The sequence below is a fragment of the Hesperophylax consimilis genome, chromosome 2 (assembly GCF_061612785.1).
Source record: "Hesperophylax consimilis isolate HC1 chromosome 2, BYU_Hcon_1.0, whole genome shotgun sequence".
Taxonomy (NCBI): domain Eukaryota; kingdom Metazoa; phylum Arthropoda; class Insecta; order Trichoptera; family Limnephilidae; genus Hesperophylax; species Hesperophylax consimilis.
In genome coordinates this window covers 14,541,633-14,558,366 of record NC_142837.1, presented here as the reverse complement: position 1 = coordinate 14,558,366, position 16,734 = coordinate 14,541,633, and the positions used below count along the sequence as shown (strand labels likewise).

Here is a 16,734-nt window from a genome sequence, read left to right as displayed (position 1 = left end):
CGAATACAATAGTTTTAGGTGACATTAATTTAAATATATCGCACGATTATACATCGAACGATAAAGATAATTACTAAGGACGGGTTGTTTCGGAGCATTTGAACAATTCATCAAATTTCAACGCTCATTTTCAAGTTCTGTGAAAGATTTTTTCAAGTTCTGTTTTTATTTCAGTTTTGTCAAACAACTAGCCTACAATGATATAATAACAGAACTTGAATAGGACTTTCATAGAACCTGAAAATGAACATAGAAATTTGATGAATTGTTCAAATTCTCCGAAACAACCCGTCCTTAAATATGATGGCGGAATTGAATTATGTGTCGTGTATTAACTCTTACACCAGAAACGTCAATGGGCAACGTCCATCATGCATTGATCACATTTTCACAAATATCAAGGATATAAATAATTTAAACTCAGGAATTATAAAAACCTCAATTACCGACCATTACATGACTTTGCTACATTACTATTCAATAATACCTAAGGCGATAAACCAACATTGCGGACAAACTGCTAATAATAAGAAAGAAATATCTATTGTTAATATCGAATCTTTGAAAAATAAATTGTCATCGGAATTATGGTTAGATATTCTCCGAAGTGAAAACGTCAACGAGTGCTGTAAAATATTTGAAAATAGATTAACAAACTTTATAAATGATTCAAAAAAAATTATTCCAAAAGGAAATACAGCAAAATTTCGTAAAATCAAACCGTGGATAACACATGGGCTTGTTGTGTCCATAAGACACAAAGAATGGCTTTATAAAGAAACAAAAAAAAACACTAGACATTAAATTAAATGGTCATTTTAGAGAATACAAAAATAAATTAACCACGCTCATAAAAAACACGAAAGAAATTTATTATAAAAACAAACTTGATGATTCTGAAAATGACAGTAAGAAAGTTTGGAATATAATCAATGAAATCATGGAAAATAAACAAAAAACCAAAAGTAATACTATTAAGAGTGTAATACAAAACAATAACATAATTAACTGTATTGAAGAACCTAAAAAAGGAGCAAACGCTTTTAATGATTTCTTTGCAAATATAGGAAAGAGTCTAGCAGAAAAAATTACCGTGAAAAAAATAAATAATATGTTTATTGAAAATATTCCGAATATATAAACTAAACTTGAACTCTTCGAACCAACCAATCCGTCTGAAATTGTACAAATTATATCAAAAATGCGAGGTGGTTCTGCTCCGGGATTTGACGGTCTCACCGTAAAAACACTAAAAATCATTAAAAATTATGTTTCTACACCAATCTCTCATATTATAAACAATAGCTTTAAGACAGGAGTTTTCCCGAGCATGTATAAGAAAACCATAATCTCTCCAATATTTAAGTCCGGTAGCCCGGAGGACATTTCTAATTATAGACCCATTTCACTCTTATCTAATATATCGAAAATTTTTGAAAAAATTGCTAAAAAAAGACTGACTGCATTCTTAAATAAAAACAAAATTATAAATGAAAATCAATTCGGTTTCACAGAGGGAAAAAGTACCCAAGATGCCATTGCAAAAATTTCATCTAGTATTCAGAGTACCCTGGACAAATCAAATAAATGTATAGGAATTTTTATTGACTTAAAGAAAGCATTTGACAGCATTTCCCATGAAAAACTTATATTAAAATTAAAAGAAAATGGCATTGACCACTTAGCCCTTAAATGGATAGAAAGCTACTTAACAGAGAGACCTCAAATTGTAAAATTAAACCAAACTTTTAGTACACCACTAATAAGTACATTTGGCATTCCTCAAGGCACGGTCCTCGGACCATTACTATTTTTAATGTATGTAAATGACATTTTCCAACAGAAAATCAAAGGTGAATTAATCTCTTATGCTGATGATACTGTTTTATTAATAAAAGGTCAAACATGGGAACTAGTTAACAAACTTGCAAATGAATGTATTAATATCTTAAAATCATGGTTTGATAATAACCTACTCACACTTAATGCTAAAAAAACAACATATGTATTATTTTCACTACAAAAAATACCTAAACACGAAGTAAATATCATAATCCATGATGAAAATTGTGACAATATCAACTGTGAACTACTTAATCCTATGTGTACTGTAATCAACTCTTCTTCTGAAATCAAATATCTTGGTGTGATCATCGATGAAAATCTGAAATGGAAAAGCCATATTAGGGAGTTAGTAAAGAGAATAAGGAAATGTATATATATATTTGTTAGGTTAAGAAATATTTTAAATGTGAAAATACTAAAAAATGTATATTATGCTCTTGTCCACTCCCTGCTTATTTACGGAATCATAGGTTGGGGAGGATCTTATAAAAACAACCTAAACTCAGTAAAAGTCTCGCAAAAAATTATTATAAAAGTAATACTTAAAAAAAACTCTACTTTCCCAACAAAATTGCTTTTTAAATTGTTTCCAGTACCAAATATTGATGATATATTTAAGCAAACTTCCATTATAAAAATGTGTAAAGAAAAAAATAACACAGAATATCAAGAATTTTATAAACTCATGAGAAATGGAAATCAATTTATTACGCCAATCTTTAAAACAACTCAAATGCAAAACCATTATATTTACCAAGCCATAAAAAACTACAATAATCTCCCTTCCGAATTGCGCTGTATTACGAACCAACAAGAACAAATAAATAAAATCAAACTTTTTTTCCAAAAAAACTTATATTAAACAAAAATAAAAAAATATATATTATATATATATTATTATTATAATATATATTATTATATTATTATTATTATATCTCATTATGAATTATGAATCTAAGTAAGAATCGTGGCTCCCTTATCAGGCACAAGAGCTCCTCTTTTCTGATAAGGTATACATGACCATATATGAACCTTAATATTATGTTTTGCAAAATATGTATGTAAATGTAACCCATATGATGTATATTAAAATAATAAAAAAAAAAAAAAAAAATGTTGACAGGGCAGATTTAAATCCGAACTAGTTATCCTCTGTCTTTAGATGGTCTGTTACGACCGTCGATAATTTTTTTTCAAACATTCTTGCCAGGACGGTCGAGAGTGAAATCGGTAGGTAGTTATTGATAATGGTTACGTAGCAGTTTGAATCGAAGTAAACAATAATAGTGGTCAAATTCGCCACATGCTTGTTCTTGCGATCGCCGTAAGTGGCGGCACCTCCGGGTCACTAATTCCCATCATCGTTCCGCGCGGCCAAACACGGAACTAGCGGCCCACGCCGTTGACCCGGATGCCGGCCCCGGTTCATCACACTCGTAATCTTTCCCGCGCGCCGGAAGCTCAATCCGGATACAAAAGAATATCCAGAGTTACGTCTGGATAATCAAACTAAAATCCTTGCCTACTAACGAGGCGAAACAGAATAAACTCCCAGCCGAACTTCTCAGCGAAACCAACTTGTACTAACATGTTTCAACCTGCACGCACGTGTTGACCATTCTACTCTCTTTCCATGTGCTTTCTTAAACTCATTGCCGGTTTCGTAACTTAAATTCAGAGAGAGAGATTTCAACTTAGTTAGGATTTTATTTTGTAACCATAATGTTTTCAATTCGCCATGAGAATAAAAAGTGTTCCATGTAATAACCTTTTGTATTTTGTAACGTTGCTTTTTTTCATATTATAATGTTGAAACATGACTTTCTGGTCTTTACTGAACACCTTTTACCGTATGTCTGATACGAGTGATGGTACCAGGAACTGACTCCACGCCTCGAGAGAGAATTTAGTCTGAGGTACTAACTGCTTTGATGTAGAACCCCTGATACAATCTATGTCGTTCGACTCATATTCTAAATACTACTTTAGGCGCCCTTACTTTGGGACCCAACGTTAGATAGATTACTACTTATATAACACTGACGCTGCAACGTGATTGAAAGTTGGGATTTTACTTGGTCGCCGGCCTTATATATTACAATATGTATCAAAACTTTCAATAAAAAATGTTAAGAAATCAAATAATTATTTGTGGTTAAATTAGGCGTAAGAAGTGAAAGAAGAGAGATGTGTTAGGAGAATATATGACATGAAAATAATGGTTGAAAAAGTTGAAGATGTGGCACTATCAGATGAATCAAACACTTATGATGGTGTGGTAATTTGGCGTTTGTGACGAACCAAAAAAAGTTGTAAGAAAATGTATGACGTGGAAGTGAATGGCAGGAGAGGTCAAGGACGCCAAAGGAAGAGATGGAACTTTCAAGTGAAACAAATACTATATATTCAATAATGTACAACAAGAATTAAAAACCTCAAAACTTTACTCCAAACCATCCATATCCCCGAGCGACGCCGGGTACAAGTCATATTATTTAAAATACTTCTTTGTTTTCACTCCAAAAGGATATTTGTTTTCAATAAGAAGAATTGGGAAGACTTAAATCGTGCGAGGTACCTTCTCAAATTTTACGAGAAATTTTAACAAAAATAAACAGGTTTATTTTACAACTTATGTATTTTGTATTTACAATTTTAATAGCAGTTTTTAGATATAATGTAAGAATATTTGTGCACTCTTGCACAAGATTAAAAGAAGTGATTAAAAACATTTCAAATAGATAGATATATTATTTATCTCACTCTTTTCAATGTGTGTTCAGTGTACACTGTCAGAAAAAGTTCACGAAATGTTTAGTCATTAAGTAATGATTCTTGGTTTATGAAAAAAAGATGTTCATTAATCGTGATCTGTTTTTTATCAAATAAAAAATTTAATATTTCAACGTTTATTTAGCGTAAGATAATTTTTTTAAGTATCATATGATGTTCACAGAAAAGAACTGTCCATCATTTAAATCGCAAGCATCGAGATTTAAGTTATTCATCAAATGATACTCCCCCATATTATTGATACCTGTAGTGTTCAAACCATAAATTTTTATACGCCCTATAACGCTGGATGAAACTTCATTGAATCCTTCGGCGCTTTTGCGACATAACATGGGTCTAGATGAAATAATATTTGGGTCGATGTCGACGTAGGTTTCGTTGGCGGTAAAGGTCCAGGAAGTGGAGTTGGACAGAGCCAATGAGCCTTTGGATTCACAAACTGTGATGTTAGAGGTCTCTGTACAGTTCAGGCCTACGATTAGTGTGTAGTTTGATTTACTCCGCATCTCGTTAGCTGTCTGGTAGATTTCCTGAAAGGAGAAAAAGTTTTGTCAATTCTCTGCGAAGCTCAACACCTTGGATCTGAGTTATCGAAACTTGTATACATATGACATTACGTGAACACTGGAGGAAAAGGGCTAAAGGCAAAAAAAGACTCTTCAAAATTGAACACTTTAACAAAAACTCAAAAATTAATTATATGTACAGGGGGAACAATAACATAAGTCACAATACGCATTTTTTCCCTAACAACATGTTTCAAAATTCACAGTTAAACGGTCAATGTTAAGAATGTTCACAATCACATAACATATCATATAATTGATAACGGGGGAAATAAATACATAAGTTAGACTTGTGTTATTAGCAACTATTTTTTATTTGTTTGTAGCTGGCAATGTTATGTAACTTATATGTTTATGGCCATTCTATTATCAGGAATTCACCGTCATTCAAGGGGTGTAGCACAGCGAAGTTGATAATTTTACAGTATCGGATCGATATGCGTAACTACCGATGATTTTATACTGATTTTCCGAGCAGGGTCGCGCTGATTGATAAGCGGACCGATGTTGATAACGCTGGCAACACTGGCGTATCTCTCTATGAATTGACATACCTCAACGTCAGACGTAAAAGTAAAAAAATGTTGAATTGAAATATTAACTTTAATATTAATTGGCAGTCCGCATGCAGTTTTTCACACTAAGAGAGGAGTTAATTAGTCATTACCTACAATTTTTGTTTCTCGATACCGGACTAAATCAATCGATCGCGTCTTAAATTAATTAATTAAGTTTATGGATCGTGTATACGTTCTTTCAGTTCTAAGAGCTTAGTTAGTTCACCCCCAATCATTAATAAGCCTGTAACTTTGAGTAACGACCGACATTATCCAAAAAATGTGCATATTGATTAATGAACTGCAATCCCTCAGAGACTCAAAAACAATTGAGTCATCAACCACAAGTTTATGGTCCGTGGACACTCTAACATGGAAGTGATCACGCAATCATTTAGAAAAAGAAAGAAAAACAATTGTTCTTAGGTCGATCGTTGGTTATAGAAATGACACACATTGGTTTATTATGTTATCGTCTTTGCTTAAAAGACTACTCTTTCTACAAAAACGAGATTCAGAACAGTTGCCATTTAAATGGCATGAAGCTTGCTGGTTCCAGTATATTGGAATTAAATGGGTATTTCAAACCACCCTTTGCAAATATTAGCTGAAAAGAAAGGGAATTTGATGTCAATGAAGGATTTAATACCATCAATATTTCACGGGTTTTGTACAAAAAATGAGGAAAGATGCAAAGATCTTGTGGATGAAGATAATTTCGATTAGTGTTTTTAGTTAAAATTTTTTAGTTACTCTTGGTTGTTTTATTAATTTCCTTCTGCAAGTTAAAGTATGTACATTTATATAATTTACAAATGCCTTTTTTGGGTTCAAATACATACCTACGTAATTCATCACATTATTATTCTACATAATAAAATAATAAAAAAAAAACAAGAATTAAAAAACATATACTACGGGCAGTGTAACTCAATCATAACCTACGGTTACATTGAGTGGGGAGGTACAGGGAGAACAACATTAAACCCGTTATTGAAGGCATAATCTATTTTACGTGCTATTATGAAAAAACCTTTCAGATATTCGAGCGACGCTCTCTTCAAGGAATTTAATGTACTAGATGTCCGACAGTGCTATATAAGTAATATTAATCCATGTTCAAAAAAATAAAAACAAAAGAAAACAACAACACAAACATGAGACCAGAATTAACGAAATAAATGACCTTTCCGTTCCAACAAGCAACAGAGCGGCTTATCAAAAAATATTCTCATATCTCGGTTCTAAAATCTATAATAAAATCTCTTCTCAGCTGAAACCGTGTGAATTGTCATCCTTCGGTCCAAGAGTGATAATATCATACTTACTTATCGGGTTAAATACATATTGAACAAAGTCTTGTTCCCATTGAAGACGCCCATGTTATTTTAATAAAGATTGTTCTTCGTCAAAAATGAAAGTTTTCACAATGTTTTGTAAATACAACATCAAATCTGCCTTTTAAACAGAAAACTACTCGAACACAAACAGGGAATGTTATATTAAAATAAACCAATTAATAAAATAAAATATATTTACAAAGGTTGGTAAAAGAAGACAAATTCTAAGAAGGTCTTCAAACGCGTATTCACAGATAAGAAACGAAAAAAGCGCAAAAAGCAAGGTAGTTTCTTTGAATTAATAAAACTTAATTATTTATTTCTGAAAATTGTTTACAATTTGAAAGTAGTATCTTTATTTATTGTTTGAAATATTAACACTGATGAAACTGGGAATGGTATGTGCATTGATATTGAAAAGGGTCATAGCGTGCGTCAATTAAGGTTTAGTTGTTACTAGGTGGAGATGCTTCTAGTGAAATAATAATATACAAAATAAAACGACATACATTCTACATACTCGAACTGACAGAGTCAGCTTAAGTATGTAGAACAAAGAAAGAGTTGAAAAAAAATCAAATTGATTTATCAAAACTTTTAATCAGGTGGTCTTTCTGTAATTTTGATTTCTGATTACTGAGGTTAACAGCAAGCTTTATTTAAGGCATGCATTATCAAAAGGAGATTTTCAAAATGTTGGATATTAATCATCTAAGATGACATATAAGTTTATTCCTGTGTCTAACTCCACCAACCAAAATCAATAAAGGTATTATTCTAAAAATAGCCCTGACTTAAATCACAATCTAAATTTTAACAATTTATTTGAACAGAAACGGTTATAAAATACGTATTCCCAGAAAAATAGCACATTTCCTCCCTTGTTCCCATAATTTGTGTTCTCTTTGCACACGCAGACAATTTGTGTGTGAATAACGCAAGTTACTCGAGTCTGGCAAAAAAGATTTACTGAGGTGAAAGACTGAATAAGTACATTAATATATGTAGGCTGAATATTATTTTATTTCGTTCTGTAAGAAATAAATTCCAGAATGTGTTGCGAGATTCACAAACTACCATTTACATTTAATGGTGCGTTTTTATGAATTATTCATCTCTCTATTTATCGACATTATAAAACACCCATTAAAATAATAACGCGTGCGTTGTTTCGCCCTTCAAAAGAATAAATGAATCCCTGCAAATATTCCCTGCAACAATTTGAAAAAGTAATGAATTTTTTGTGGTGTCAATATTTCTATTTAGAAATCATAATAAAGTAGAAATTCGTATTAGCGTGATTTGAATATCTAATTTATTGGTATAATGCACAATTATTTATCTATTTACAGAATTACTCTATAACAAGTATTAAGTAATAAAGGTTAGGTATATTATGTAGGATTACATTATTTTATTTACAACGAAATTTAAAAAAATGTTAATAATCGTTTTAAAGGAAAATATTGTTTAATCATTAAAGACAATATTAGCGAGTCTTAACCTAAAACTTAAAACAGAAAAAGATTCCGTCGCATCTAGGAATTGAACTCAGGTCTTCCTTTGGAGGGCTTTGTTCTACTACTGAGCTAATTCCACCGTATTTATATTTAACTGCGTCATACTTCGACTAAGAACTACCAACATTTTATTTATTTTCTTTACGCATGTGTTTATTGGCTGCTATCTTTTTTCATGAAATATTATTGTTTTATCTTCGTTGAAGGTTTTAGAAAATTGATGGAATTGAAAAAAATAAGTGTTTTAAAATAAATTATGCATATATTTTTTTAAATTAGCTCCACACAGGAGGACATGAGGAAAATAATTTCCCTCCGGTCTTATGTCATATTTGGGGATGCTGCTCAGATTAGTATTTCGAAAATAGAAATATTTAAAGTATCCAAACATCATATAATTTTCATAATATATAATAAAATTCTGCGTTATTCAAAGTATCCAAATATCATAGTGCAAATAAGTACCAACATTCGGCGTTATTCAAAGTATCCGAATATCATAGTGCACATAAATACCAACATTCGGCGTTATGGGGCTGGCACACTTGCTATATAATACTCTCATGGCTCAATCCTATTTCAGCATATGAGCGATACGAAATAGGCCAAGCCGCGAGAATATGGAGTGGTCTTTCACAGGCATTTAATTTTAGTAAATACATTCGCAGTATTATAGTAATTTAGTAAACCAAACATGATAGATACGAACCTCCTGAATGGGAATGATGTGACCAGCTCTCAAAAGGATAACTATCTCATTCTCGAGCGTAGGAATATCCACGCGAGGGTTCTCTCTATTGGTTCCAATAAGTTGATTTCCTCCCCACAAGTCGTAAACAGTCTCGTTGTTTGGGAGATAAACACTGACGCTGGTTTGTTGGGCCCTGAAGTTGGGGGCCAAAATGATTGCTCCTCCAACCGTGAACTGCTCATCGATAATATAGGTATCATTGCAATCTGGAAAATCGTACAATAATGGCCTTATCATCGGCTCCCCGTTCACTAGCAGACTGTAGAAGTATGGCAGCAGTTTGTAACGCATTTTGATCGCGTTCATCATTATTTTATTAGCGTATCCAGAAAATGCAAGCGGGTGGTTATCTCGCGCCGTTGATGAAACTCTGAACACAGGTAGAAAAACTGATGCAAGGTACCACTTTATACAAAGGTGTTCGACTTCAGCATCAACGCTTTCGTCTATATCTCCGCAGACTGGTATACTTTCGACGTGATTTCCTCGGATTGAACTCCAGACTGCGTCGATGAATGTTTGCTTGAAAGATGGCCAGGTGAGGCTGATGTTTTGGAAGTGAATTCCAGTTTTGATTCCGGGAAAACTGCTCGCTGATAATATTAAGTTATCTCCGCCGTTGAGGTTTGGTATTTGGGCAACCCTCCGAACCGCGTTCGCGTGATGTACTCCGTACATATTGTGCTGGTTCATGTGAGGTTCCAAGGTGGCGGGATTTCTGGCATTCCATGGAACTGTATCGCACAATGTAGCGTTGGTGTCCTGTAATTAAAAACAATGTTTTTTTATCCAAATAGAACCACAAAATATAAAGGGTGTCTGGAGGTAAAGCGCGATAACTTCGGTGATGATTCCTGTGATTTTAGAAATAAAAAATATTTACAAGTTTTTTCGAAAATCTAATGTTTTAAGGTAGTTTTTAAGTCAAAAAGTTGAATTGTTTTTATGGAAAAATAAATATTCTTCAATGGGAAAATATTTTAAAATAGGAAATTTATTTTTTACTTTTACCATCATGTAGAATCACTTCCCGAAGTTTGTGCACTTTTCCCCCGGACACCTTATATGTGGAACTACTTCACAACAACATTTTCCTTAAAATTTACATAACTAAACTGAACATTTGGTAAGTTTTTAGATTTTCACGGCCAAAAGCATTTTTGTTGTATGTTTTTGGGGTGTTATGCCGTGTTGCGCTAACTCCTTCTTTAGCCGACGTTTCGGACATCGTTGCACCACATCTTCGGATCTACCGGATCTGCCCTGATGATGGACACTGCAACGATGTCCGAAACGTCGGCTAAAGAAGGAGTTAGCGCAACACGGCATAACACCCCAAAAAGATACAACAAAAATTTGATTATTTCATTTCGAATTTCGTTATACACCATGAAGGTAAAGATTATTAATTTATTTTGGTTTTTTGCAAAGTTTAACGTTAATTGTATTTTTAGATTTCCATAATATTACATATTTGAATAGAGTGATTTAAAAAGAAAAAATAGTTAAAAAAAGGAATTTATCTGAGGTTGGGGGGGGGGGGGGGGGGGTCGATGGAGTTAAAGCATAATATTATAGGTATGTATGATTTTTTTAAATTTTTGAATACCAAGGAAGGACGTTAATAGAGTAGTAGTATTAGGGTCGACGGTTTGACTGTGTGACTTTAAGGAGTGTGGTGTGGAGTTAAAACCAAGGAAGGACGTTAATAGAGTAGTAGTATTAGGGTCGACGGTTTGACTGGGTGACTTTAAGGAGTGTGGTGTGGAGTTAAAACCAAGGAAGGACGTTAATAGAGTAGTAGTATTAGGGTCGACGGTTTGACTGTGTAACTTTAAGGAGTGTGGTGTGGAGTTAAAACCATGGAAGGACGTTAATACAGTAGTAGTATTATCATATATTTGAAAACCAAGGAAGGACGTTAATAGAGTAGTAGTATTAGGGTCGACGGTTTGACTGCGTGACTTTAAGGAGTGTGGTGTGGAGTTAAAACCAAGGAAGGACGTTACAGTAGAGTAGTTACGTTAGAGTAGTAGTATTAGGGTCGACGGTTTGACTGTGTGACTTTAAGGAGTGTGGTGTGAAGTTAAAAATTTGAAGTTGTGTGTAGTAAGTATGTGTTGAAAGTATATGATGCACGATAATGAAGGAGGTCCACTTGGAATTAATACTTTCATCGAAGATATTTTGTTAGATCTAGTTAGGGATCTTGTAATTTGTCCGTCAAAAAAGTATATATTTATATTAAACAACACCATATAGGAGAGTGCGGCTGATTCTTGGTGATTTACATGGGACAGTTTTATTGAAAATCTATCTATGAGACGATTTTGAACGCGTTTTAAATTTTATTGTGCACCTGTGATTTGTATTACAGATTCCTTTCCTTTGACGCGTATTCTAGTGAACTGCTGAAAATGTGGGATTTTTATTGTTTAAAGTTATTGAATTTTTTGCATGTTTCGAGAGTGAATCCTAACATGCTGGAGGCTTTTAAAATTACTGAGTTGATGTAAATGTCAAATACGAGCGGATATAGCCCAATGTCACAACCTTATCTTTGTCTACTGTTTTAAAGACTGTTGAGTCGTTGCGAGCAATTTCATTGGTCACGGTAATTTTATTTTGTGTGTGACGACGAAATACTTTTGCACATTAATTTAAAGGAAAGACTAAACAATAAACATTAATACTGTTAAGGTCGTCCTGTATTTTTGACAGTCCGCAGTGTTATATCTAAAAGGATACAAAACCTTAATGTTGTCAGCATAAAGTAATGATTTGGATTGTTTGAAGCAGTGATAGTATTAAATAGTAACGATCTCAATACAGAATATAAAACCTTAATGTTGTCAGGGACAGAACAGCATTGGGGTTCACCAGATGAAAAGATTGCCCAGTCCGATTTATAGCTACCTAGAACCAAATATACCTAGACTTGTGATGAAAGCCATCTGAGATAGTTACCGTATAAGCCTGCATGATAATAGATCTAGTGAATCTCTAAGTTGAGTGCTTTACTGTAATCCAAAAAATATTTAACACGCTGATCCACATTATTTTTAATTCTAATAGATTAATATCATAAACTGTTGTAGTTGACATTCAACTTGAATTCTTACGTTGGACATGGGGTGAAGATTTCACGGCGAAAAACATCTAATCTGCTGTCGTAAAGTATTTTTTCAAATACCTTGTTGAAGATAAATATATAATATATATATATATTTTTTATTTGTATTAACTAGAATCCCATTTAATTTATTTCATGCAAATGCATAAACACGAAGTATTATTAAAAATATGGTTAATGTTGAAAACCTGGTGACTGATACATACATACATATTCAGGCAAGCGAAGAATCTAAATATTGTTAAAAATGTTCGGAAAACATGGTGTCTTAACAGCCTCCAACTAGCAACCAAATTTTTGAAAAATACTTTTTGATAATGAAATCGAAATTGATGATGAAATCGAAAATAAAAGCCGTAAAAGAGATATTAAATAATATAGGGTAGACCGAGGCTATTTGGATCATTTTTTATGTTTTCTTAAAAATTAAAACACATGCATTTTCGAAAAAAAAATTTATTTAATATTAAGCATTGAGATTTTTTATATGTTTTAATTTTAATGATCATAACATAAAGTAACTTTAAAAAAACATATGACTATTACTGTAGACCTCTCCACTAATCCGAATCACCACATACATATGTGGTGATTCGGAACAGTGGTGGGGCTACTCGGATCAAACCCGAAAAAATAGTTAAGTATGAAAAAAAAACAAAAACCAAAAATACGTTTTAGAACCCATAACTTTTATGAAAGTATCATGACACTTATTACACTATTATTGGCTTACCCACCGCACAAATAAAAACTTTATTAAAACTTTCTTGTCGTAACATTTTTCGTGGCACCATTCTTCGCAAGAAGAACATTGAATCCAATCTTCCTTTGGAGGGTGTACAAAAGCTTCATTGCAATAAATGCAAAACCACTTTCTTGAAGCCCCAGCCGATGAAGAAGCTGTTACGGAAGATTTTTTAACTTTAAGTCCCGGGGTACCTTTTCCTTTGAACTGTAATTTTGGGTGGTTTTTGGCGAGAGATCTTTTGATTTCCTTTGCGTTCGAGGCGATTTTTTCTTCAGTATTTTTACGCAATTTGGAAACGTTTACTGGAGATGTACTATGAAGAATTGGCACCTTTGCAACGCGGGAGTTCTTTTTAGTTGGCACATTCTTTTCAGGAGGATGTGCCAACTAAAATTATCGTGTATGGGATTCCGTACCTCACAGCAGCACTGCGTAATCCCATTTCACCGGATTTTACTTTCCTAACGGTTTCATCCATTGCAATTTTTGACCATGATTGATTAGTCATCTTTTTCACATGTTCTGTTTCAAATAAAAATATAAAACAATTAACGCATCGAATTTTAAAAGCATTAAAATATGATCCAAATAGCCCCCCCCACCGTCGGTCCGTTTAACCTCACATTTATTAATATGATATTTACTCAAAGTAAAGTACAAAAACATACAAAATGAAATTTATTGCGCTTTAATTCTGTTTACTGTGCATTTGATTGATAAATATATAACATATGAACATGACTGAATAGCTTACCTTTTCAGAAAAAACACTAAGAACGCAGAGAACAATATTACATCAGGCATTTATTTGAGACGTAACTTGTACGATCTTCACACATTTAGATTTTTAGCAGTCAACCCACGCAATCTGTAATATCGGTAATTTTACTATTATGACATACGGTAGATGGGAACGCTATATCCAAATTCTTTATTGTCATTTGGTTACAATAGCCGAGATATATCCATATTGCTTAGCTTGATCCGAATAACTCACCCGATCCGAATAGCCTCGGTCTACCCTACATCGATTGGTAGATAGATAGTCTTTACGTTAGGGAAGCAGAGCTGTATTTCCTATTTTTTTCCTCGAATCTTCTGTGGACTAGAAGATTGCGCGGTACTTTTCAGATAATTTGGTAGCTTTTAATGCAACAACACACTTCTATTTAGCTGTTTGAAATGTCTATCTAGTTACATTTGAAGCACATTGATACCACGTTCGCAGTCCTGCTTTTATCAGATGAGTGATGAGAGAGGAAATCCGTTCCAATAAACGTTTGGCTTACACAAATATCTATTATCAATCGAACTTATCTTAGTATTTTGTATTAAATACCAGTTACCATGTATTATCGTTCTGCGATATTCAAGAACCGTAGGCTACTAAGAAAGAAACATTTTATGATAATAATGAGCTCATGTTTCGTACTTTGCATCATGGAAATTCTTCTATGACGTAAATATGTAGTCATTAATTCACATACAAAATAAAATAATAGAATCAATAATTTTATAAAAGCCCCCTTGTAAGTATTTACTCAAACAAGATGTATTTATATGACATTTACATTTATAATATTGTCGTCCCTGTACCTACACTTTCTATTATCTTTATATTGTCTCCATGGTTTAAAGTGTTTACAACCTTGTAATTTGTATTATTGTAGAAAGCAATCACTTTGTGGTTTTACATTTTTAAAATGAAATAAAATGGTTTTTGTTTTAAAACCACGAGTTTTAAATAATTTTTTGAACCGACGGTTTCACACCCTAATTATTACAAGACAAGAAGTGTGAGTTTATATATATATATATACATAAAAAAATTAAGGGAGACAGCATGATATAAATATAACAAACGCAGATAAATCATACAATACATTTACACAAGTACAAAAGACATGGGAAAAACTTAACGATAATTATGTAGACTAATGGATTATAATAATATATATGGAGAAACAAAGCATCAACTGACATGGTGATAAGGAGAACTTGGACATTTTTAATGGTTTATTGGAAACAAACTTAATATTGGACTACTTGATATAACTAATTGATTATTAAGAATAGGACTTTTGGTTTTTACAGCTTTGATTTATCTGTGTTTGTTATATTTATATCATGTTGTCTCCCTCAATTTTTTTTTATATATAAGCTCACACTTTGTACTTCTTGTCTAGTAATAATTTGTACCCTGAAGATGCTTGAGTAAAGCGAAACCGGTTGGTTCAAAAAATTATTAAAAACTCGTGGTTTTTAAACAAAAAGCATTTTATTTCATTTTTTTTAATTAGTGTTATTATTTAGTTATGCATGTAAATATTATTAAAGTTTCTGATTACGTCTGTCTCAACACAGGTGTACCCTAGTGAGACAGATGTCTAAAAACACATGTAAAAAAATTATATTGATAAATAAATAAAAAAGTAAATAAATAAAATTACAGTATAGATATATTTAGCTTTTTCCATAAACCGTGTTTTTGAAAAAAATGTTGATGCTCATTCTGATTTTTTAATACAGATACAAAGTGATATTAATTATATCGTCAAATTGAGTCGCCGCGATAAATTGGGTTTTATTTTAAGAAATCCGCCATTATGTGCCGCACCAAAGCAAACAAAACGTTGTACTAGCAATAACTATAACATATCTTATTCATTTCTTAAGAACATTCGTATTTCGAAAGATTTAGGAATTAAATTTGTCAGGCATCTAAGATTTCACGTCCATATAGAAACGATATGCGGCATTTTTTAAGCTCGGCCGCGATTCGTGTGCTATACTATAGTTTAGTACGCAGCATTTTGGAAAGCAGCTCAATAATATGGGGACCAGTGGATTTTACTTACTCTAAAATGGTAGAGAAAGTACAAAAGAACTTTCTGAGATATTTATATCTTAAAGACTTCGGATATTTTCCCTGGATATATCCATCAGCCTTTCTGTCCAGCATGCTGGGTATAAATAGCCTCACCGATAGAAGGAAAACTGTTTTGCTGATAACAACATTTAATCTTCTGAACGGTCATATCTGTACTTCTGATATTATATCAAAAAAATGAGCTTCGTGTCCCCGACAACTTCATGTTAGCTCGCAGGCATTTTTGTTGATCCAAGATGCAGAACTAGCCTACCATTGGTGATGCCTAATAATTGATTCTGATTTTAAATAACTTGTCCCCTGACATCAATGTTTACTTTACTAAATTTAATGTGCATTTGTTAATGGTTATTTTAACTGTTAATTTAGGTTTCAAATACAATATACATACATCGATTTAAGAGATTGACATAATGTATCGAAAAAATGATATATTCTCGGTCTGCTACTTTGTTGCAATTGAATAATGAATAATGAAAACTAATGCAATATTCTGCATAATATCTTACCCCCAGAATTTTGATTATCAAATAGAAAATCCAGTTTTTGACTTGGCCATAGACTTTTACTTAATTTACTCATAGTCGACCC

General features: G+C 32.7%; 1 protein-coding gene and 1 long non-coding RNA gene across 2 annotated transcripts in view; both read right to left on the bottom strand.

Moving 5' to 3' along the window:
- Positions 1-1,854: 1,854 nt before the first annotated feature.
- LOC149425718 (uncharacterized) overlaps positions 1,855-16,734 on the bottom strand; it is a 301,264-nt gene continuing 286,384 nt past the window's right edge. Inside the window, exon 2 of the long non-coding RNA XR_016304201.1 lies at positions 1,855-2,164. This is a non-coding gene — a long non-coding RNA (uncharacterized LOC149425718). The remainder of the gene's footprint in view (positions 2,165-16,734) is intronic.
- Positions 4,513-16,734, bottom strand: part of LOC149425719 (lysosomal alpha-glucosidase-like) — a 100,102-nt gene continuing 87,880 nt past the window's right edge. The window contains exons 6-7 of the mRNA XM_089644577.1: positions 9,331-10,134; positions 4,513-5,168 (exon numbers count right to left, since the gene is read on the bottom strand). Of these exons, the coding sequence (XP_089500703.1) occupies positions 4,785-5,168; positions 9,331-10,134 (1,188 nt within the window). The 3' untranslated portion in view covers positions 4,513-4,784. The remainder of the gene's footprint in view (positions 5,169-9,330; positions 10,135-16,734) is intronic.